This window comes from Astyanax mexicanus, chromosome 4 (genome assembly GCF_023375975.1).
Source record: "Astyanax mexicanus isolate ESR-SI-001 chromosome 4, AstMex3_surface, whole genome shotgun sequence".
Taxonomy (NCBI): Eukaryota; Metazoa; Chordata; class Actinopteri; order Characiformes; family Acestrorhamphidae; genus Astyanax; species Astyanax mexicanus.
In genome coordinates this window covers 57,338,462-57,363,623 of record NC_064411.1, presented here as the reverse complement: position 1 = coordinate 57,363,623, position 25,162 = coordinate 57,338,462, and the positions used below count along the sequence as shown (strand labels likewise).

At 42.9% G+C, this 25,162-nt stretch overlaps 1 protein-coding gene across 1 annotated transcript in view; it reads right to left on the bottom strand.

Annotated features, from left to right (window-relative positions):
• clcn2a (chloride channel, voltage-sensitive 2a) overlaps positions 1–25,162 on the bottom strand; it is a 114,751-nt gene that overhangs the window by 41,090 nt on the left and 48,499 nt on the right. The window contains exons 2-3 of the mRNA XM_049476769.1: positions 13,567–13,720; positions 1,781–1,912 (exon numbers count right to left, since the gene is read on the bottom strand). Of these exons, the coding sequence (XP_049332726.1) occupies positions 1,781–1,912; positions 13,567–13,720 (286 nt within the window). The remainder of the gene's footprint in view (positions 1–1,780; positions 1,913–13,566; positions 13,721–25,162) is intronic.

Sequence of the window (25,162 nt, the reverse complement as noted above, 5' to 3'; positions counted from 1 at the left end):
ATCGTTCACTATGGTGGTTGCTATGTGGTTGCTAGGCAGTTGCTAAGTGGTTGCTAGGTGTTTGCTAAGGTGTTGCTATAGTATCCTTGTTGGTTGCTTTGTTGTTTCTAAGTGGTTGCTAGGTCGTTGATACGGTGTTGCTAGGTTGTTGATAAGGTGTTGCTATGGAATCCGTGGTGGTTGCTGAGTTGTTGCTAAGTGATTGCTAGGCGGTTGCTAAGGTGTTGCTCGTTGTTGCTCGGTGTGTGCTAAGGTGTTGGTATGGTATTAACGGTAATTGCTAGGTGGGTGCCATGGTGTTGCAATGGTATTCTTGTTGCCTGGTAAGGTGTTGCTGGGTGTTTGCTAAGGTGTTGCTTTGGTATCCGTGGTTGCTAAGGTGTTGCTAGGCGGTTGCTAAGGTGTTGCTACAGTATCCGTGGTGGTTGCAATATTGAAGCAATTGCAAAGGTGATTGCTAAGGTGTTGCCTGGTGGTTGCTAAGGTGTTGGTACGGTAGGTGGGTGCCATGGTGTTGCAATGGTATTCTTGTTGCCTGGTAAGGTGTTGCTGGGTGTTTGCTAAGGTGTTGCTTTGGTATCCGTGGTTGCTAAGGTGTTGCTAGGCGGTTGCTAAGGTGTTGCTACAGTATCCGTGGTGGTTGCAATATTGAAGCAATTGCAAAGGTGATTGCTAAGTGGTTGCTATGGTGTTGCTAAGGTGTTGCCATAGTATCCTTGTTGGCTGCTACGCTGTTCCTAAGCGGTTGCTAAGGCGACTGCTAAGGTATTGCCTGGTGGTTGCTAAGGTGTTGCTTTGGTATCCATGGTAGTTGCTAGGTGGTTGCTATGGTGTGTGGTGGTTGCTAAGGTGTTGCTAAGCAGTTGCTAGGTGGTTGCTAAGGTGTTGCTATAGTATCCTTATTGGTTGATAAGTTGTTTCTAAGTGGTTGCTAGGCAATTGCTAATGTGTTGCTTGGTGGTTGCTAAAGTGTTGATATGGTATCCATGGTAGTTGCTAAGTGGTTGCTATGGTGTCTGTAGTGGTTGCTAAGGTGTTGCTATGGTGTTGCTATAGTATCCTTTATGGTTGCTACGTTGTTCCTAAGCGGTTGCTAAGGTGACTGCTAAGGTATAGCCTGGTGGTTGCTAAGGTGATGCTATGGTATACATGGTAGTTGATTACTATGGTGTCTGTGGTGGTTGCTAAGGTGTTGCTAAGCGGCTGCTAGGTGGTTGCTAAGGTGTTGCTATGGTATCCGTTGTGGTTACTAAGTTGTTGCTAAAGTGTTGCTAGGTGGTTTCTATGGTGTTGCTATGGTAGTTGCTAGGGTGTTGCTATAATATTCTTGTTGATTGTTAAGTTGTTGTTACTGTGTTGCTATAATATCTTTGTTAGTTGCTATGTTGTTGCTAGGTGGTTGCTAAGGTGTTGCTATGGTATACATGGTAGTTGCTAGGTGGTTACTATGGTGTCTGTGGTGGTTGCTAAGGTGTTGCTAAAGTGTTGCTAGGTGGTTGCTATGGTGTTGCTATGGTAGTTGCTAGGGTGTTGCTATAATATTCTTGTTGATTGTTAAGTTGTTGTTACTGTGTTGCTATAATATCTTTGTTGTTCGCTATGTTGTTTCTAAGTGGTTGCTAAGGTGTTGCTATGACGCTGCTATGCTTCAACGTCAGCTTCAGCTTCAACCTATGAGTGTAGAGCTACAGGATCTACAGGTCCAGCTGTAGCAACATCTGCAGGTAAATGAGCTGCATGTGTGTTGTGCTGATGTCCCCCGTCCCCCGCTGTCCCTCACCTTGCTGGCAGAAGGCGATGGTGTAGTCCATGACCCAGCTGACCAGCGCCATCAGGAGCCCCAGCAGAATCAGGAAGATCCAGTCCTCACCGACCCGGGATATCAGGAACCGCTGACAGCGGGACGTACACACTGCAAAATATACAAAAAATACATTTTAAACATTAATACAGCAGTAAACAGCTCAATTCTGCGCAAAGATGTGGGCGTGTTCTTTGTTCTATGTGTTTATTGCCGGCTGCACATGCAAGATGGTAGAGTGCACATTTAACTGCTCATTGCTATCTTACACCCCGCCAACAGCCTATTTTCACTCCTTCCTCCTGCCTGGTTTAAACAGCAGCAGAGCTTCTGAATATATCTACACTGATGGGCGTGGTGTTCTGGAAATGAGGTGTGTTCAGGTACATTTCTGGAGTTTTGCTTGTTTATCTTGGTAACAGAAAACACAGGAGCTCCACTGACCGAATACAACCTAGACAGACGCCAACAGTCAGGTGTTCATCGCTATCTTGGCAACACAGAATAGTAAATAAAATAACATTGCTGTTCCTGTAAATGAGCTGCTGGAGCTCCTTCACAGCGTCAACCAGCAGCTCAGTTTCCTCTGCTGAGAAGAGTTTGTTGGACAAGTCCAGGTAGCTGCACCATTAAAATAGCAATTCACCAAAGTCAGAGCTCACCTGACTCTTAAAGGGAATGATGAGCTGATTGGTAGTGTCAAGTTGATTGGTTTATTTCACGTTATGCCCCCAAAATTAGCCACACCCATGATTAAGTAAGAGAATTGTTAGTGCATGCCTTTTGCTTTGTGTTTCGAGTCACACAAGGTGTACTTTTCCCGCCGTTACGATAGCGTAGACACATTGACACACTCTAAAAAGAGCCCTAAGTGTTTCTTTTGATCTGAGATGCTGTTGATTTTGTGAGATATCTATAAAAACGCCACTTAATTGTGTTTTTAACTATTCTGAAATTATTCTTGACCATAGTTGGAGTTAAGGCCAGCACAGAGAGAGGCAGTTATCAGTGGCAGGAGTGGCAGGAGTGGCAGGAGTGGCAGGACACTCACCACCCGCCTCCAGAGCCGCTCTCAGTGTGAGTGAGTAACGAGAGAGTGACTACAGAGACAGCGGCAGGAGTGTGTGTGTGTGTGTGTGAGTGTGTGTGTGTGTGTGTGTGTGTGTGTGTGTAAGTGTGTGTGTGTGTAAGTGTGTGTGTGTAAGTGTGTGTGTGTGTGTAAGTGTGTGTGTGTGTGTGTGATTTAACAGGCTTTAACTATAGGGAATTCCACTAAAACTCATTACCCCAACTCATCCCAAAGGAATTTAATGGAGTTTCATTATTCCATAGATTTTTACTGACACTCCAACTCAACCCAAATATGGTTACTAGAACTTCTTAGCTCAAGTTCAATGGTACTCTCCAATATTCCAACTCATCCCAATGGAGTTGAGTTTCATCATTCCAATAGGAGTTAAATGGAGTTTCACCATTGCAACTCATCCCAAATATGGTAACTAGAACTTCATCGCTCAAGTTCAATGGTGCTTCAATATTCCCAATGGAGTTGAGTTTCATCATTCCAACTCATCCCAGAGGCTTTTGCTGACACTCCAATGCTCCAACTCAACCCAAAGATGGTTACTAGAACTACATCGCTCAAGTTCAATGGTGCTCCAACATTTCAACTCATCACAAAGACCTTTACTGACACCCCAATCCCCAACAACCCAATCCCAAAGATGGTAACTAGAACTTAATCACTTAAGTTCAATGATGCTCCAATATTCCAACTCATCCCAAAATAGTTAAACGGAGTTTCATCCCAAACGCATCCCCTGACACCTCAACACTCCAACTCATCCCAGAGACCTTTACTGAAACTCCAACACTCCGTTTAGTTCCAAAGATGGTTATTAGAACTTGATTGCTGAAGTGCAATGGTGCTCCAACATTTTAACTCATCCCAAAGGAGCTAAATAGAGTTTCATACCAAAGACTTTCACTAACACGCCAACCCATCCCAGAGACCTTTACTGGCACCCAAACACTCCAACTCATCCCAAAGATGGTTACTAGAACTTCACTGCTGAAGTTCAACGGCAACATTTCAACTCATCCCAAAGACCTTTACTGACATTCCAACACTCCAACTCATCCCAGACACTTTTGCTGACACTCCAATGCTCCAACTCAACCCAAAGCTGGTTACTAGAACTTCATCCCTCAAGTTCAATGGTGCTTCAACATTCTAACTCATCCCAGAAGTCACACCAAATTTTATCCCAAAGATATTTCATCAATAACGTTTAATGGTACTCCAGGTCCACTGGAGTTTAATTACTTCAACTCATCCCAAACTCATCCCAAAACTGACCCAAACTGAGGCTGAAATCACTTCATTAGGATGTTTCCTGCAGCTCTACGTAAACCGTGTCTGATTCTGAGTTTGGGTTCAGTCCAGGTCTTTAAATCAGCCTCCACAAGCTGCACCTGACTCATCCCAATGGAGTTAAATGTAACCTCATTACCCCAACTCAATGGTAACTCATCCCAGAGACTTTTACTGACACTCCAACACTCCATCTAATCCCAAAGATGGTTATTAGAACTTCATTGTTGAAGTTTAGTGGTGCTCCAACATTTTAACTCATCCCAAAGGAGCTAAATAGAGTTTCATCCCAAAGACTTTAACTAACACTCCTCCTACTCATCCCAGAGACTTTTACTGACACTCCAACTCATCCCAAAGATGGTTACTAGAACTTCATCCCTCAAGTTCAACTTTCCAACTCATCCCAGGAGTTACACCAAATTTTATCCCAAAGATATTCCATCAATAAAGTTTAATGGTACTCCAAGTCCACTGGAGTTTTATTACTTCAACTCATCCCAAAACTGATCCCACCTGAAGCTGAAGTCGCTTCATTAGGAAGCGTTTCCTGCAGCTCTACGTAAGCTGTGTCTGATTCTGAGTTTGGGTTCAGTCCAGGTCTTAAAATCAGCCTCCATACACTGCACCTGACTCATCCCAATGGAGCTAAATGCAACCTCATTACCCCAACTCATCCCAAATAAAAATGTAATACAACCTCATTACCCCAACTCATCCCAGAGACATTTACTGACACTCCAACACTCCATCTAATCCCAAAGATGGTTATTAGAACTTCATTGTTGAAGTTCAGTGGTGCTTCAAAATTTTAACTAATCCCAAAGGAGCTAAATAGAGTTTCATCCCAAAGACTTTAACTAACACTCCTCCTACTCATCCCAGTGACTTTTACTGATACCCCAACTCATCCCAAAGATAGTTACTACAACTTCATCCCTCAAGTTCAATGCTGCTCCAACATTCCAACTCATCCCAGAAGTCACACCAAATTTTATCCCAAAGATATTCCATCAATAAAGTTTAATGGTACTCCAAGTCCACTGGAGTTTTATTACTTCAACTCATCCCAAAACTAATCCCACCTGAAGCTGAAGTTACTTCATTAGGAAGCGTTTCCTGCAGCTCTACGTAAGCTGTGTCTGATTCTGAGTTTGGGTTCAGTCCAGGTCTTTAAATCAGCCTCCATAAGCTGCACCTGACGGGTGCAGAGTTGCTCCACCTGAGGATCTGGCAACCCGCCGCACCGCTCTCTGTTTTTTTCTGACACCTAATTGTTTATTTTATTGGGAGGGATACCGGTGAAAAAAGCAGCAGGCTGGATGGCGGTGACAGTGATGAGCGCGTGGCAGGGCGCATGCATAATGCAGCAATGCGCAACACGTCCATTCTATTTATATCCGCCAGCCTGCGCCGGAGGAGGGGCGGGGCTCGAGCTCCGGCAGCTTGTAGGAGGTGTTGAGACGAGCTACATGACCACTAATGTCAGGCTCTTCACCGGGGGACGGCTGCCAGGAGCCGTGCCGGCTCACACGCCTCTGAAACCATTAGCATTAAAGCAGACAGTTTAAAGCAGGAGGCTAGTAGCACTTTAGCGCCGAAAATCTGCGAGAGCTTTTGACAACTTGTCGCCCGATCCGGCCGAATCTGCTCCACGGATAAGCGCTAATTACCCGGGGGAAGAGGCGTGATGCGGCTGGAGGTGGTGAAGGGATGGGAGGAGGTATGGAAAATAGGCTGGAGAGTAAAAAGAGTACCGCAGTAAGAATAAAAAACGGAAGTGAAAATGCTACATCAGCACTAAACGCAAGAGCAAATACTTGTGAACACCCCCTTCTAACGGATAAATGACTTTTCAGCTGGGTTGCAACCAAAAGAGCAGGTGTGAAAGGCAACCCAACTCATCCCAAAGGAGTTTAATTAATCCCCGGCATCTACAACTTGTAGGAATTCAACTATTCCTAAAGTAGTTCAAGTAAACTCTGGTGCTTTTACTCATGCCAAAAAAGTTAAATTTAACTTGGTGCTCTAACTCATACCGAGGAAGTTAAATTAAACTCTGGCTCTATAACTCTGTAATCAAAGGAGTTCAGTTAAACTCTTACACTTCAACTCAACCCCAAATAAGTTCAATTATACCTTTGAACTATAACTGATTGCAAAGGAGTTCAATAGATCACTGGTGCTCCAACTCATCTCAAAGGAGTTCAATAAAGCTCTGGCGCTCCAACTCATCCCAAAGTAGTTCAATTAAACTTCAACAATCCAACTCATCCCAAAGCAGTTCTATTACACTCTGGTGACAGAAGCAACCAAAAAGCCCATGGTCACTCTGGAGGAGCTGTGTAGATCCACAGTTCAGGTGGATCAGGAGAATCTGTCCACAGGACAACTAGACTCCAAAACTCCAACTCATCCCAATGATGGTAACCAGAACTTCATAGCTCAGATTCAATGGTGCTCCAAATAATTCCAACTTATCCCAATGGAGTTAAATAGAGTTTTATCATTCCAACCCATTCCATAAACTTTTCCTGACACTCCAACTCATCTCACAGATGGTAACTAGAACTTTATTTCTCTGGTTTAGTAGTGTTCCAACATTGCAAATGGAGTTTCATTATACAAATGTATTTTATACATTTTTCCTAAACGTCCAGCACTTCAACTCATCCCAAAGATGGTAACTAGAACTTTATCACTCAGGTTCAATGGTGCTTCAAATAATTGCAACTTATCCCAATGAAGTTAAATAGAGTTTCTTCATTCCAACTCATCCCATAGTCCTTTACTGACACTTAAACACTCCAACTCCAACTCAGCCCATGGTCACTCTGGAGAAACTGCAGAGATCCCCAGCTCAGGTGGATCAGAAAAATCTGTCCACAGGACAACTTGACTCCAAAACTCCAACTCATCCCAAAGACAGTAACTAGAGCTTTATTTATTCCAACTCATCCCAGTGGGGGTAAATGAAGTTTCATCATTCCAATTCATCCCATAGACCTTTACTGACACTCCAACTCCAACTCCAACTCAGCCCATGGTCACTCTGGAGGAGCTGTGTAGATCCACAGTTTAGGTGGATTAGGAGACTCTGTCCACAGGACAACTTGACTCCAAAACTCCAACTCATCACAAAGATGCTAACTAGAACTTTACTGCTTAAGTTTAATGGCTCTCCAACACTCCAACTCATCCCAATAGAGTTAAACTAAGTTTTATCAGTCCAACTCATCCCATATATTTTACTGACACTCCAACTCATCACAAAGATGGTAACTAGAACTTTATTTATTCCAACTCATCCCAATGAAGGTAAATGAAGTTTCAACATTCCAACTCATCCCATAGACTTTTACTGACACTCCAACATTGCAACTCATCCAAAAGATGGTTACTAGAACTTTATTGCTCAGGTTCAATTGCAACTTATCCCAATGGAGTTAAATAGAGTTTCTTCATTCCAACTCATCCCATAGACCTTTACTGACACTTAAACACTCCAACTCCAACTCAGCCCATGGTCACTCTGGAAAAGCTGCAGAGATCCCCAGCTCAGGTGGATCAGGAAAATTTGTCCACAGGACAACTTGACTCCAAAACTCCAACTCATCACAAAGACGGTAACTAGAGCTTTATTTATTCCAACTCATCCCAGTGGAGGTAAATTAAGTTTCATCATTCCAATTCATCCCATAGACTTTTAATGACCCTCCAACTCCAACTCAGCCCATGGTCACTCTGGAGGAGCTGCAGAGATCCACAGTTTAGGTGGATTAGGAGACTCTGGACAACCACAGGACAACTTGACTCCAACACTCCAACTCATCCCAAAGATGCTAACTAGAACTTTACTGCTTAAGTTTAATGGCTCTCCAACACTCCAACTCATCCCAATGGAGTTAAATGAAGTTTCATCAGTCCAACTCATCCCATGGACTTTTACTGACACTCCAACATTGCAACTCATCCCAAAGATGGTAACTAGAACTTCATGGCTCAGGTTCAACTTATCCCAATGGAGTTAAATAGACTTTCATCATTCCAACTCATCCCATAGACTTTTAGTGACACTCCAACTCCAACTCATCACAAAGATGGTTTCTTAGAACTTCATTGCTCAAGTTCAACGATGCTTAAACACTCCAGGGAAGCAGCCAAGAGGCCCATGGTCACTCTGGAGGAGCTGCAGAGATCCACAGCTCAGGTGGATCAGGAGAATCTGTCCACATGGACGAGAAGTAAGAAGAAAAGCATTGAAATAAAGAAATACGTAAGAAGTACAGCCCTGAAATGAGTAGAGATGTATCGGCTGTGATTAGATTATTCTAGGCCTGTTTTGCAGCGCGGCCACGAGAGTCCCTGATCCCGATGCTTCAAAGGTGCTTAACGAAACTATATATAGAGTGTATTTAAGTCCAGAAAAAGAGAGAGAGAAAGAGAGAGAGATAACATGCCATCCCTGCTCAGAAGAAGTCACATTCTGTGTGTAGGTGGAGAGCTGACAATGCTCCAAATCCCCGGGAACCCGTCAGTGACAGGAGCGACAGAGCGCCGAGCGATTTTCACGCTTTTTCACGACGAGTCGTTCGCACTCAACAGGCTGCATAAGGAGGCGATGATACGGACACAGAAGGTGTGTGGGTCTGTGGAGATTAGCCTGGCCTCGCGGGGGACAGCAGTCTGCTCCGTTTACTCAAAGCCTCCGAGGAACCCGCGGACGTTAGACTCCTTCATCTGTACCAACTCCAACCGTACGTCCATCAGCGTCCAATAATACCCGAGGAAAGAGTCTGGGGCTCAGGTGATCCATTCATCCTAATCCATGCATCGTTAAAAGAAGGTCAAACTGAGAAACAATGACTGTATAGATGCAGTAAAGACGTCAAATTTTTACTGCATCTATTGTTGTTTCTTTGAAGCATCAGGATCATGTAAAAATGCGACCTCGTCGCAAATTTCAAGACATTGCAGATGTTCGCGGCCTTTACTGCATCTATTGTTGTTTCCTTGAAGCATCAGGATCCTGTAAAAATGCAACCTTGTCGCAAATTTGACGACATTGCAGACATTCGCGGTCTTTAATGCATCTATTGTTGTTTCTTTGACGCATCAGTATCCTGTAAAAATGCGACCTCATTGCAAATTTGTCGACACTGCAGATGTTTACGGTCTTTACTGCATCTATTGTTGTTTCTTTGAAGCATCAGGATCCTGTAAAAATGCGACCTCGTCGCAAATTTGACAATACTGCAGATGTTTGCGGTCTTTACTGCATCTATTGTTGTTTCTTTGAAGCATCAGTATCCTGTAAAAATGCGACCTCATTGCAAATTTGTCGACACTGCAGATGTTTACGGTCTTTACTGCATCTATTGTTGTTTCTTTGACGCATCAGGATCCTGTAAAAATGAGACCTCATTGCAAATTTGACGACATTGCAGATGTTTGCGGTCTTTACTGCATCTATTGTTGTTTCTTTGAAGCATCAGTATCCTGTAAAAATGCGACCTCATTGCAAATTTGTCGACACTGCAGATGTTTGCGGTCTTTACTGCATCTATTGTTGTTTCTTTGAAGCATCAGGTTCTGTAAAAATGGTTCCATGTATGCTAACGCTAATGCTACAATCCTACGACGCTAGAAAGAGCAGGTTCACCAGCGCTCAACCTCATTCAACCTCATTTACAAGATAACACCTCACAACTTATACATTTTGGGGTGTGCACAAGACTCTTTGAGGAGATATTTCATGATCAATTTACACCGGAAAGTTCCAGATTCAAACTATTCTAATAATTATTAGTTTTGTTTACAGCAGATACGAAAATTTTAGTTATGGATGCACATACTGTGGCAACGACCTAAAACACAATAGCAACTACATGCGATACCATGGAAACCACCTAGGATACCATTACAACCCCCTGAGACACCACAACAACCAGCTTGAATACCATAGTAACCAATAATATTCAATAATTTACCTCAGCAGTCTTATTCTAATTATAGGGTTACTTCAGCAGTGCTATTCTAATCTAACCAAAAACTGACCTCAGCAGCGCAATTCCATTCTAATCATGAATTTATCTCAGCAGCCTTATTCTACAGCCTTATTCCTCAGCCGTGCTATTCTGATCATGAATTTACCTCAGCTATGCAATTCTATTCTAATCATACATTTACCTCAGCAGTGCTATTCCAATTATGAATTTATCTCAGCAATGGTATTTTAATCATGTATTTACCATAGCAGTGCTATTCTAAACATACATCTACCTCAGTAGTGCAATTGTATTCTAACCATGAATTTACCTCAGCAGTGCTATTCTAATCATGCATTTACCTCAGCAATGGTATTTTAATCATGTATTTACTCGAGCAGTGCTATTCTAAACATACATCTACCTCAGTGGTGCAATTGTATTCTAACCATGAATTTACCTCAGCAGTGCTATCCTAATCATGCATTTCCCTTAGGAGTGCTATTCGTATCATACATTAATCTCAGCAGTGATATTCTATTTTTATGGTTTACGAATATGTTATAGGTTTACATCAGCAGTGCTGTTCTCATTGTGAATTTACTTCAGCACTGCTATTCTAACTCAGCAGTGATATTCTATTTTAATCATAAATTTACCTCAGCAGTGATATTCTATTTTAATCATAAATTTACCTCAGCAGTGATATTCTATTTTAATCATAAATGTACCTCAGCAGTGCTAGCAGTAAACCTGCAACTACTGCTTAAACAAACCCCAACATTAGAGGAAACCCTGCAATACAACTTGATTTATTTATTTTTTGTCATTTTCAGCTGATTTTTTTTTTCATATTTTAGGTAAAAAAAATCATTTTAACCTAATTTTCCCCCCATCAGTGTAAACCTGAGCTTATATTTGAATAATATGAATATAATGAGGATAGTGTGCTGAATCACCTCATAAAGAATCACCATCACATCCCCCAAACTTGGAATTTACACACTTAATGCACACACACACACACACACACACACACTCACACTCACACTCACACACTCAGCAGCTGATTATAGAGAATCCGCCACTCCCTCGCTAACAAAGACTGATTGTGCTCCCTGCTGGCAAACATACCGCACTGCATTGTGGGGGTCTGGGCGAGGGGTGTGTGTGTGTGTACTGATAAAGGCTCCAGCTGCTCTGATTGGCTGAGGCTCCTCATCACTGACACGCTGCAAACCCTCGTTATGATCAGCTCACGCCTCACCTCGCCCCCATCTACTCAAAATGCCCCCCCCCCCCACAAATAAGTGGCAGGTCCGGCCCGGCTCTGTGCCGGTGCCGGGTCTGATCCGCTCTGATGGCAGAGAGCAGGGCCACACCTGTGGAATCTCAAGGAGACACACAAGGACGAGCCGGGATGCTCCGGGCGCCGGACGTGCCGGGTCCAGTGGCAGGTGGGGGCCAGCAGAGGGCAGCGTGGCGGCACTGAGCCGGCACTGACCTGGAGAGGCTGGTGTATGTGTGGACCACACTGCCACCACCACAGTACTGACTGTGAAGCACCCGACCTGCCCTGAACACCTGCCCTGAATACGTTCCCCAAATTCCTGCCCTAAATACCTATCCTGAATAACTGCCCTGAACACCTTCCCAAAACACCTGCCCTAAACACCTTCCCTGAATACTTTTACTGAATACCTGCAATAAACACATGCCCTGAATACGTTCCCTGAACACCTTCCCTGAATACCTGCTTTGCTCCACCTGCACTGAATACCTGCACTAAACACCTTCCCTGCTTTACCTGCCCTAAACACCTAGCCTGAACACCTGCTCTGAATACCCTCCCAAAACATCTGCCCTGAATAACTGTCCTGAACACCTGTACTGAACATCTGCCTTAAACACCTGCCCTGAACACATTTCCTGAACACCTGCCCTAAACACCTTCCCTGAATACCTGTCCTAAACACCTGCCCTGAACACCTGCCCTGAATGCCTGTCCTAAATGCCTGTCCTGAACACCTGACCTGAACACTTGCCCTGCTTCAACTGCCCTGAATATGGTCCCTGAACACCTGCCCTGAACACCTGCCCTGAACACCTGCACTGAACACCTGCACTGAACACCTGCCCTGAATGCCTGTCCTGAACACCTGACCTGAACATTTGCCCTGCTTCACCTGCCCTGAATATGTTTCCTAAACACCTGCCCTCAATATGTTCCCTGAACACCTGCCCTGAATACCTTTCTTGAACACATTTCCTGAATACGTTCCCTAAACAACTGTTCTAAACACCTGCCCCAAATACGTTACCTGAACACCTGCACTAAACACCTTCCCTGAACACCTGCTTTGCTTCAGCTGCACTGAATACCTTCACTGAATACCTGCCCTAAACACTTTCCCTGAACACCTGCTCTGAATACCTGCTTTGAATATGTTTCCTAAACACCTGCCCTTATTTTTTTCCCTGAACAACTGCTCTGAATACCTGCCTTAAACACCTGCCCTGAACACATTTCCTAAACACCTGCCCTAATTTTTTTCCCTGAACAACTGCTCTGAACACCTGCCTTGCAAAACCTGCCCTGAACACATCATATATAGAAATAAATGATAAATTTAGACATAATAAATAAAGAGTGAAATTATAAAATTTATATTAAATAAAAGTTTAAGATAAGATAAAATTGAGAAAGAAATATCAATATATACAAAAACATATACAGAGATCACTGTTCACATGTACAGTCTGTATAAAGATAAAAATATATATATAGTTATAAGATTTTGTTAGAACTTTCACCTCCCAGCTCTGGGGTCATGGGTTCAAGTCTGTATCTGGATGGAGTTTCCAGGTTTTTCTTGTGTTTGAGTCTAAAAAACACGATGATCAGGTAAATTTTATGGAGGTTTCCGGTTGAGAGTACGCTGTGCGTGATTGGCTGTCTCTTCTTCCAGGTGTGTGTGTGGATTAGTGGTGATTGTAAAACACAGTACATACAATGCACACACCTACAGTTTGTTTTCTTTTTTGCGACATCACAAAACGATGAATTTAAAGCGTTTTTTGCATTTTTCTTTACGTATCTTAACTCACTACATTGACCGGTGCATCTGAAAACTTTCAGCAGTGTTTACACTCTACAGCTTTCCAGGATTTTTATGATCTAAAGCTGTACAGCAGTGGTTAGCATCTTTAGCATCTTTAGCAGGTGCAGCTAATCTCCTCCTATAAATAGAGAGTAGAAATCCTGAAGCTCTGCACTGTTTACTCTCAGCTGAAACCCGGCGCTCACTGAGTGCCTGCTGGGGTGGCAGCTATATGTACAGGATCAGCTGTGAGGCTGGCACACACACACACACACACACACACACACACACACACACACTCACGCTGGCACTTGGCGCAGGGGTCCTTCTCGTACTCCAGCTGTTCGGGCGTCTGGCTGCGGACGCCTCCACCCCGCCGCAGGGCTCCGTCCTCCCGCAGGCGAGCCGCCTCCTCCTTGGCGTAGGCGCCCAGCTCCTGGGTGTAGCGCCCATACATCTGCAGCAGCACAGAGGAGGGGGCGGGGTTATAAAAGCACCTGGCAGGTGAGTAGGAGGGGCTAAACGGCTGTAAGATAATTAGGTTGGACTAAACTGCTTTATTTTAAATGGGTGGAGCTAAACTGCTATATGGTAAAAAGGCTGTATGCTGTAGGCTAAATGGGTGGAGCTTAACTGATGTAGGCTGAATGGGTGGAGCTAAACTGATGTAGGCTAAATGGGTGGAGCTTAACTGCTATATGGTAAAAAGGCTGTATGCTGTAGGCTAAATGGGTGGAGCTAAACTGATGTAGGCTGAATGGGTGGAGCTAAACTGTTGTAGGCTGAATGGGTGGAGCTAAACTGATGTAGGCTAAATGGGTGGAGCTAAACTGATGTAGGCTGAATGGGTGGAGCCAAACTGATGTAGGCTAAATGGGTGGAGCTAAACTGATGTAGGCTGAAAGGGTGGACCTAAACTGATGTAGGCTGAATGGGTGGAGCTAAACTGATGTAGGCTGAATGGGAGGAGCTTAACAGCTACATGCTAAAAAAGCAATATGCTAGCACAGCTACATGGTTCCAAGTTGAATGGGTGGAGCTAAACTGTTGTAGGCTGAATGTGTGGAGCTAAACTAAATAAGTGGGTGGAGCTACATTGTGTGGAGCTAAATTGCTATATGGTAAAAAGGCTGTATGCTGTAGGCTAAATGGGTGGGGCTAAACTGATGTTGGCTAAATGGGTGGAGCTAAACTGCTGTAGGCTGAATGGGTGGAGCTAAACAGCTACATGCTAAAAAAGCAATATGCTAGCACAGCTACATGGTTCCAAGTTGAATGGGTGGAGCTAAACTGTTGTAGGCTGAATGGGTGGAGCTAAACTAAATAAGTGGGTGGAGCTACATTGTGTGGAGCTAAACTGCTATATGGTAAAAAGGCTGTATGCTGTAGGCTAAATGGGTGGAGCTAAACTGATGTAGGCTAAATGGGTGGAGCTAAACTGCTGTAGGCTGAATGGGTGGAGCTAAACAGCTACATGCTAAAAAAGCAATATGCTAGCACAGCTACATGGTTCCAAGTTGAATGGGTGCAGCTAAACTGTTGTAGGCTGAATGGGCGGAGCTAAACTAAATAAGTGGGTGGAGCTACATTGTGTTGAGCTAATAGTAGAGCTAGTAGAGCTACATGGTTACAAGCTAAATGGATGAAGCCAAAGTGCTATAGAATGAATGGGTGGAGCTAAACTGCTATAGGCTGAATCATCTAATATTAATAGACATATACAATATAATATAATATATATATATATACATACATACAATAGTATTTATATATATGTAATACAAATAGTATTATATAAATACATCACTGCCACGATAAAGGCTGTTTTTAAGAGCTTTATCAGTGTTTACTGTTTATTTTTTAGTTTTTATATTTAAATGAAAACAAATTTATTAAGATTTTTTCAATAATATGGCTTTTTTAAGATAATGTAATCATATTTATAAACCATGACTGTGTACAGCCAGCAGTTCTATATAAACTATAAGACTATAAGTGGATCACAGCGGGTGATGAGGTAATGACGGGTCTGGCATCTCAACTGAACAGACTGTCAATCTGTACAGGAAGCTGCTGGAGACGAGCGATCAGGTTCTGATTAAAAATACCTCCAAAGCATTTAACTGTAGGAGAATTTACGATTCAGAAAATACATAAATTCTGTGTAAATATTACTGACAAACTAGATAAAACTCATCAGACAGGAGTTGCAGCAGGAGTGGCATAAAGTTATCCAAAAGCAGTGTGCAAGACTGGTGGAGGAGAACATGCCTAGAGTCCTGTTCCATTCCAACAATCAGCCTCTTACTGTGGTATTTTCTTTGTAGATGACTATTTTTTTCTGATTGTGCTATTTATAGGTTTATGTTTGAGTAAAATGAACATTGTTGTTTTATTGTATAAACTACAGACAACATTTCTCCCAAATTCCAAATAAAAATATTCTCATTTAGAGTTTTTGTTTACAGAAAATGAAAAAAAAAAAGATGCAGCTGTGCTTTTAGACCTCAAATAATGCAAAGAAAACAAGTTCATATTCCAAATTTTGCTCGAGGAGCAGCATAAGGTCACCCAAAAGCAGTGTGTAAGACTGGTGGAGGAAAACATTCCAAGAATCCTGTTCTATTACAACAATCAGCCTTTTATTTTCTTTATCAATGACTAATTGGCTCCGGGACAAATTAAGAGACCAATTCAGAATAATAAATTTAAGGTAAAATGAACTTTTTTTAAATATATAAACTAGTAAGCTCGTTTAAGCTAGCTAAAGTTGGTATGTTAGCTAGCTTAGCTATCTTAAGTTGGTATGTTAGCTAGATCGTTTAAGCTAGCTAAAGTTGGTATGTTAGCTAGCTTAGTTATCTTAAGTTGGTATGTTAGCTAGCTCGTTTAAGCTAGCTAAAGTTAGTATGTTAGCTAGCTTAGCTATCTTAAGTTGGTATGTTAGCTAGCTCGTTTAAGCTAGCTAAAGTTAGTATGTTAGCTAGCTTAGCTATCTTAAGTTGGTATGTTAGCTAGCTCGTTTAAGCTAGCTAAAGTTAGTATGTTAGCTAGCTTAGCTATCTTAAGTTGGTATGTTAGCTAGCTCGTTTAAGCTAGCTAAAGTTAGTATGTTAGCTAGCTTAGCTATCTTAAGTTGGTATGTTAGCTAGCTCGTTTAAGCTAGCTAAAGTTAGTATGTTAGCTAGCTTAGTTATCTTAAGTTGGTATGTTAGCTAGCTCGTTTAAGCTAGCTAAAGTTAGTATGTTAGCTAGCTTAGCTATCTTAAGTTGGTATGTTAGCTAGATCGTTTAAGCTAGCTGAAGTTGGTATGTTAGCTAGCTTAGTTATCTTAAGTTGGTATGTTAGCTAGCTTGTTTAAGCTAGCTAAAGTTAGTATGTTAGCTAGCTTAGCCATCTTAAGTTGGTATGTTAGCTAGCTCATTTAAGCTAGCTAAAGTTAGTATGTTAGCTAGCTTAGCTATCTTAAGTTGGTATGTTAGCTAGCTCGTTTAAGCTAGCTAAAGTTAGTATGTTAGCTAGCTTAGCTATCTTAAGTTGGTATGTTAGCTAGATCGTTTAAGCTAGCTAAAGTTAGTATGTTAGCTAACTCGCCACTGATGTTAGCTAGCTCTCTGCTAACCTTGGTTCTATCCCCGGATTAGATGTTTACAGTGGGGCACAGTGTTTTCCCATCAGCATTAAACACACGATCTGGAAATTTAATATCTACAGCAAATTTACAGTAAATTAAAGACAATTTAAGACCTTAATTACCCAGATTTTATTTTAAGACATTTTAAGACTTTTTAAGGACCTGTGGGAACCCTTTATTAATTTTAATTTACACAAATCTATTGAAATCTAATTAGTGAAAAGATTAAAAAAAAAACACTAGAAACTTTCCAAAATGAAAAGTCCAGGGGTAAATACAGCAGGTGTCTCTGTGGGCTGCAGCAGTTTGAGGTGATTTCGTGGTGAGAGACGGCGCTGTAACGGAGCTGACACTCAGAACTGAAGCACAAAGCGGCTTTAAAATGAACCGCGGAGGTGAAAATGAAAGCACTGAAGCTCAGGGCTGAGTGTAATGAGGCGCAGCACTGCGGTTCCTATGTAAACCTCTGATAACCTACATCCCCATGAACACAATCTGATCACAGATCACTACCCAGGTTCACCAATCACAGCAACGCTACCACAAACCTTTAAAAGTGTTAAAGGTCTCCTTCCTCTAAAATCATCTTGTTCTTGTTCTTTGTGAAATACTGTAAATATTCAGAAAAACGAGTGGATCAGGAAAAGCACCGTGTCTACATCAACCCGTGAATTAGTATTCATGGCCCCGCCCACCTCAGCTCGGGACCGCCAACAGGCAGCAGAGCTGAAGCCGGGCAGCGACGCCGTCTCGTCAGATAGGAGATAACTAACAGCGCTAGGAACAGCATGCAGTTCATTCCTGTGTTATTTGTGCGAATAACACATCAGTGTTTATATACTTTACCCAGTAATTCAGAGCTAAGAAACAAATGGTTAGAATTAGTCTATGGAGGAAAAACAACACCAGCCAAGTACTATTGAGATAGGTAGGTGTATGTTTAGATCAGTTCTGTTTACAATAGTTCTGGACCTGGACTCTACCCACCTCTGTGTGTAAGTAACTATAGGTTTGAATAGGATCTCCGGTGGATTTGGTGTTTTACTCTGAGAGACTCTAAGACTAGATCAGGGGCTGAACTGCACTTAGCAGGGCATTATTACACATGTTGTAAAGTAACATATGACGTTGCAAAAACTGTTATTAGTGTAAAAATGTCTTTATTTTAAAATGTTTCTAACTGTTGTTCGTCTCGCCGCCACCTGGTGTCGCAGTGCTGTTAGCCAATCAGAGACAATATGTTTGCATGTATGAATATTCATTAAAAATAGTTGAAATCCTATCATTTCTTCCCGCCCACTCCTCCACCGGACTAAAGCAGTGTTATACTGGATCACCGGAACAGTTGACAGTTACTTTTATGCGTATTGCTATCTTGACGTGTGTATACCCAAACCCAACTTTTCCATCAACAAGAAACACAGCGTCAACCAGCAGCTCAGTTTCCTCTGCTGAGAAGAGTTTGTTGGACACGTCCAGGTAGCTGCACCGTTAAAATAGCAATCCACCAAAGTCAGAGCTCACATGGTTCTACTCTTAAAGGGAATGATGAGCAAGAGATGCTCTGATTGGTTTATTTCACAATACGCCCAAAATTAACCACACCCATGATTAATTAAGAGAATTAGTACATGACTTCTGCAAGTTTCGAGCCATGCATGGCGTGTACTTTTCCCGTCGTTTTGACAGCAAAGACACACAAAAGACACACCTAAACTAAGCTGCACAGTGCACGATTGACGGCTTGCCTATAGATAAAGGTAAAATAGGGCCCTGGAGTGCTACTAAAGCTGTGCAAATGCACATAAATGCACTGTAACCCCAATCAAGAGCTAATTAAGACCTGTTGTCGAGACAATTTTCACTGTTCTACCAAAAAACACGGAGCACTAGAGTCTATTCTTACTCACGATTCCTCACACTTCCCCACAGCGTGTCGATTAAAAGACACCTCGTCTCCGCAGTATTTTTAACACCAGACACATTCAACAGGGTCACCATTACGAGAGTGTGCACCCAGACGATCACTCTCAGAGTGTTCAGAGACCCAGAGAACAGAATATTATTAGTCTACCCCTCATTCAGCGTGAGCTTCAGGTCACGCGAGGATTTCCGAATGAAATTAAACCCGTTCTGTCATTCTGTTCAGACCCAGAGATACAGAAGAGCCACAAGAATAAACTTCAGTCTCGCACAAGTAAACCGGCAGCCTCATTATCATCTAATATATCATTAAATATAAACAGCACTGGCCTCAGAACAGAGCCCTGAGGTACGCCGCTTACAATTCCTGAGATTACTGAATGCAGGGGGTGGGGAGTGTGGTTCGATTTAGTTGTGATAAATCTGCAAATCAGGCTCATCATGTATCACCAGTATTTATAGAACATTCACCAACAGCAGGGATGATAAAGAGACAGATTTAGGCCGATAAAAGACAAAAACAACAACAGCAACTGAAAGGATGCCAGCCGGATATACCATCGTCTTTTCAATTTATCAGTTTTATAACGAAACCTTGGAGAGAAATCATCAACTGACAATCTGCTACCACTACAAACATAGCAAAATGTGCCAAAACATTATCACCACCTGCCCAATATTATATATATTATATATATTTATCCTCCTTGTGTCACGTGGTCCCTGTCTGTTCTCGTGTTTCTGTGTTTATTTACCTTTTCTGTGCCTGTCTCTGCTTGTGACTGTGAGTGTGTCTCCCACGTGATCCGTGTTCCTCAGTGTTTCTTGTTCTCACCTGTGTTCATTTGTTACTCCGCCCCTTAGCCCCAGGTGTTTTCTGTTTCCCGTGTGTGTGTTACACTATTTATAGTCCGTGCTCCCTTTCCCTCGTGTCGGTTCTTGTGCTTTGTTAGCCTGTTATGGTTGCGTCTCTGTGTCCCGTGTTTCTTGTTTTCAGTTTAGTTTCAGTTTATTTGTTTATTTTTGTCTTTTGTTTATTGTTTAATAAAATCTCTCGCATTTGCATCCGCTCTCCTCGTCCCTCCTTCACGCACCCTGACAGAAGAACCGACCGAACAATGGATGCAGCGAGTGGCGTCTACCTGGGTTCCAGATTGGCGATCCGCCGCACCTCCCTTTCTCGCGGCGTGCTGGAGGAGCAGCCTTCTCCTAACTCCTCAGCTAGCCGGCGCCGGAGGAGGAAAAGACGGCAGTGGCGTTCTCAGCGCTCCCGCTCGCCAGAGGAGGATCCTCTCAAGGGGGGAGCACTTTTTGGGGGGGCGCACCGTGTTGGCAGGGACGCAGGTTGTGAGGAGTCTTATTTCTGGGACTATGTAGACTTCCTCACACCTGCGTCCAGCTCGGAGGAGGAGGAGGGAGATTACCTCCCTGCACCAGCCCGTCGGCCGTTGCCTCCAGGGGCAGTTCTGCCTCCCGCATGCCTTTGTCCGCCCTGGTTCCTGAACGGTCCCGAGCCGGACTTCACCGGCGACCCAGCGCCCTCTGAGCCGATCTTCACCGGCGACCCAGCGCCCTCTGAGCCGATCTTCACCGGCGACCCAGCGCCCTCTGAGCCGATCTTCACCGGCGACCCAGCGCCCTCTGAGCCGGACGTCAGTGGCGACCCAGCGCTCTCCGAGCCGGACGTCAACGGCGACCCAGCGCTCTCCGAGCCAGACGTCAGCGGCGACCCAGCGCTCTCCGAGCCGGACTTCACCGGCGACCCAGCGCCCTCTGAGCCGATCTTCACCGGCGACCCAGCGCCCTCTGAGCCGATCTTCACCGGCGACCCAGCGCCCTCTGAGCCGATCTTCACCGGCGGTCCAGCGCCCTCTGAGCCGATCTTCACCGGCGACCCAGCGCTCTCTGAGCCGATCTTCACCGGCGACCCAGCGCTCTCTGAGCCGGACTTCAGCGGCGACCCAGCGCTCTCCCAGCCGGACTTCAGCGGCGACCCAGCGCTCTCCCAGCCGGACTTCAGCGGCGACCCAGCGCTCTCCGAACCGGTCTTCAGCGGCGACCCAGCGCTCTCCGAGCCGGACTTCAGCGGCGACCCAGCGCCCTCCGCGCCGGACTTCACCGGCGGGCCAGCGCCCTCCGCGCCGGACTTCACCGGCGGGCCAGCGCCCTCCGCGCCGGACTTCACCGGCGGGCCAGCGCCCTCCGCGCCGGACTTCACCGGCGGACCAGCGGTCACCGCGTCTATTCCTGTGCCCGTGGCTCCCACCGCCACGCCCACTCCCAGGCCCCGCCTTTCCGGGCCTGCTCTGAGGCCCCCTGACTTTGCCCCCTGTGGTGTACCCAGGCTAGCCCCACAGACTTTTTCCAGCCCTGGGTACCCATCTATGTTTTTCGTGCCCCTGTCTCTTCCCGTTATGGTTCCTGTCTCTGTCTATGTTCCAGTTCCTGTCCCTGGTGGTTTTTCTGTTCCAGTCCCTGTCACGGTGTTTGTTTCTGTCCCTATTACTGTTTTCATTCCGGTCCCTTTGCCCAGTAATGTCCAGTCCCTGTTTTCCGCTCAGTCTCCTCTCAGGTGTCCTCTGTTCTAGTCTTGTGTTTTGTTTCTTTTTTGGTTTCCACCCTCTCCTGACCGGCTCCTGGGGGTTTGTTTTTTTTCGCGCCCCAGGAGTTGCGCGTTAAGGGGAGGGTTCTGTCACGTGGTCCCTGTCTGTTCTCGTGTTTCTGTGTTTATTTACCTTTTCTGTGCCTGTCTCTGCTTGTGACTGTGAGTGTGTCTCCCACGTGATCCGTGTTCCTCAGTGTTTCTTGTTCTCACCTGTGTTCATTTGTTACTCCGCCCCTTAGCCCCAGGTGTTTTCTGTTTCCCGTGTGTGTGTTACACTATTTATAGTCCGTGCTCCCTTTCCCTCGTGTCGGTTCTTGTGCTTTGTTAGCCTGTTATGGTTGCGTCTCTGTGTCCCGTGTTTCTTGTTTTCAGTTTAGTTTCAGTTTATTTGTTTATTTTTGTCTTTTGTTTATTGTTTAATAAAATCTCTCGCATTTGCATCCGCTCTCCTCGTCCCTCCTTCACGCACCCTGACACCTTGTGATGTGAAAACAACTCACAACTCTACCAACTGTTTACAAGAGTACTGATACCAACCATATCCTTACTTTATATAAGGATATAAATATCCTGCAGCTCAATTACAGTCAGTCAGTGGGAGAACCAATCAGGATTAATCATACCGAATAAATCTTCCCCATGTGTATTTTTTAACTCCATGCATTCGACCAATCTGCAATCGTAATTTTGTTTTAAATCCATATGCTGAACCAATTTGCAATCATATTTTTTTTTATCCATGCATTAGACCAATTTTTTATCATAATTTTTTAAATCCATGCATTGGACCAATTTTCAATTTTATTTTTTAAAATACATGCAGAATTTTGTTTTAAATCCATATGCTGAACAAATTTGCTATTGTAATTTATAAAATCCATGCATTAATCAATTTCCAATTGTAACTTTCTTAAATACATGCTTTGGACCCATTTTCAATCTTATTTTTTTAATACATGCATTAGATACATTTCAAATCCTATTTTTTAAAACACATGCGATGGACCAATTTCCAATCGTAATTTTTATAAATCCCTGCATTTGATCAATTTCCAATAGTATGTTTTTTATCCATGTGCTGGACCAATTTCCAATCATATTTTTTGTCAAATCCATGCGCTAGGCTATTTTTAATCTTAGTTTTATTTTTTAAATTTCCAATTGTTTTTTTTTTTTTTGAAAAAAAAAATTTCTAAAAAAAAAAAAAAAAAAGTATTTTTTTTTTAGAAATCCATGCATTGAATCTGTATGCAATTGCAAACTTCTTAAATTAACATGTTTATTAGAAATTCTTGCATTGGACCAATTGGTGGTAATTGTGAATTTCTTAAATTCATGCATCAGATCGGTGCATTCAAACTCTAAATTTTGTTCAACCATTTGACCCATTTCCAATGGTATTTTTGTTTGATCCATTTGCAGGACCAATTGTCAATCGGAGTTTAATAAAATACATGCACTTGACCAATTTCCTACAGTATTTTTTTTATTCATGCATTTGACCAAATAGTGGATGTAACTGTTTTTTAAATACATGTGTTGGAACATTTTCCAATCGTAAGTTTTTTATTTAATTCTTTTTTTTTTTAAATCCAGGCATTGAACCTTTATGCAACCGCACATTTCTTAAATCCATGTGTTGGATCTCTTTAAAAATGGTGATTTGTAGAAATCAGACCCGGGTTCTCGGCGCTGCCCCGCCCGACCCGGTTCCACCTTAAATTTAATCATCAGCCCGATTCCCCCGAACCATCAGCCGGCCGAGATTAAACAGATTAATCTTCTCTGTTTCTGAACATCAAACACAATAAGGACTGAACACCGCGCTCATCACGCCATCCATCAAACCACAATTAAAACCATGACAAATTACCTCTTATCTCCACACGACCCACAGTGCACCATCATTACATGAGAAAGACATGCAGCACATTCTCCAGATTCACCGTCCTTTCCTGGAGCGGTCCTGATGAGTGCCAGTTTCATCATCATAAACATTTTGATAGTCCTTGGGACTGCACTTGAGGACAAGTTCAATTTTTTTTTCTTTATTAAGTTGAGTAGTTGTTGCTTCTCATAACCTGGATTCGAACATTACTGAAATATTCACTATTCACTGTATACCTGTAACTCTACCTCTTCACTACTTTACTTTAACTGATGCTCTCAAACTCTTTATTAAGAGACAAGAAATTCAAGTAATTAACTCTTGATGAGTTCAGCACAGCTGTTAACTGAAAGTCTAAATTCCAGGAGACTCTACCTCATAAAACTGACTGAGAAAATCCAGCAGAGATGTTCAAAACTGATCATCTAAACAAGAGGAGCTACTGAAGAATCTAAAATATAAAACATCTGTTTTGTTTAACACCTATTATTTCTGTTTCTCTGCCCCCTGATACTTCATTATTTAAAACGTTTACCCTTTGGCCTCATATTGAGACACTCATACCATTCCCGTACCATCTAGTGAAAGTCACATGACAGCATTAGACTTGACATTGAGAACAGGATGGTGGGAATCCCAGTCAGAGGTTTCTACAGCCAGTCCAGACAGAAACATGGGCCAGCAAAAAATGATCATCCAATTTTTTAAAAACTAATTAATTTACTTATTGTTGAAAACTAGAATTAAAGTTTTGTACTAACTGGGTCCTTCTGATCCCAAATGGCAAGAATCCCCAACACCAGGAGGGTTAAGAAGACCAGCACACGCCTCCTCCGATACATGTGAAGTCAGACTCTGCCTCTTTTTGAGCTGCTGCTGATGCTGTAGCATTACCGAGTAGCATCACAGCGCTAACGCTCGGAGGAAAGCGCAGCGACTCGGTTCTGATACATCAGCTCACAGACGCAGCCTTGTGCTGATCCACATCACCCTAGGAGTGATGAGGGGAAAGAGAGATCTACTGTACTGTACCCACCCAGAGAGAGCAAGAACAACTGTGCTCTCTCAGGGTTCCGGCAGCTGATGGCAAGCTGCATGAATGGGATTCGATCCGGTGATTTCCCGATTACACGAATCATTTTTTAAATGATTCAGGCTGAAATTTAAACGCATTTTTTGCAGTTTTGCTATTGATTTCAGTCATTTTTTTCTTGAATCAATTAAAAATCTACATTAAAATGCATTTCTTTGTGTAAATCTTGGTTTATGTTTGAATGTAAGTCTGTGTTTGTGTGTAATGCATGAGTAAAGAGTAATAAGAGGTGTTATTAAGGGCATGTTATTGCGTTATTGTGTTTATTATGATAAGAAACTTTAAAATGTCAGGGTTTTTAGAGCAGCTGATGTTGGATAAAATCATATTGAGAACAGGATGGTGGGAATCCCAGTCAGAAGTTTTTACAGCCAGTCCAGACAGAAACATGGGCCAGGAAAAAATATCATCCATTTTTATTTGGTTGAAACTATTTTTTTTAGTTACTGTAGAAAGCTAAAATGTAGTTTTTGCACTAATTTGCACACATTTTTAAGTGTTAAATTTAAACTACTACTGTAAAATAAATCTGATTTTTCTTTTTCTAGCAGTGCAGTAATATCTATTATTTATACAATAAATACAATAAAATACACAAAAAAACAGGCTGAAATTTGAATGCAATTTTTGCAGTTTTGTTATTAATTTCAATATTTTTTCTCCAATCAATTCCAATCAAACTGCATTTTTTATGGTAAATCTTGTTTTTTCTTTAAATGTATGTCTGTGTTTGTGTGTAATGCATCAGTAGTAAT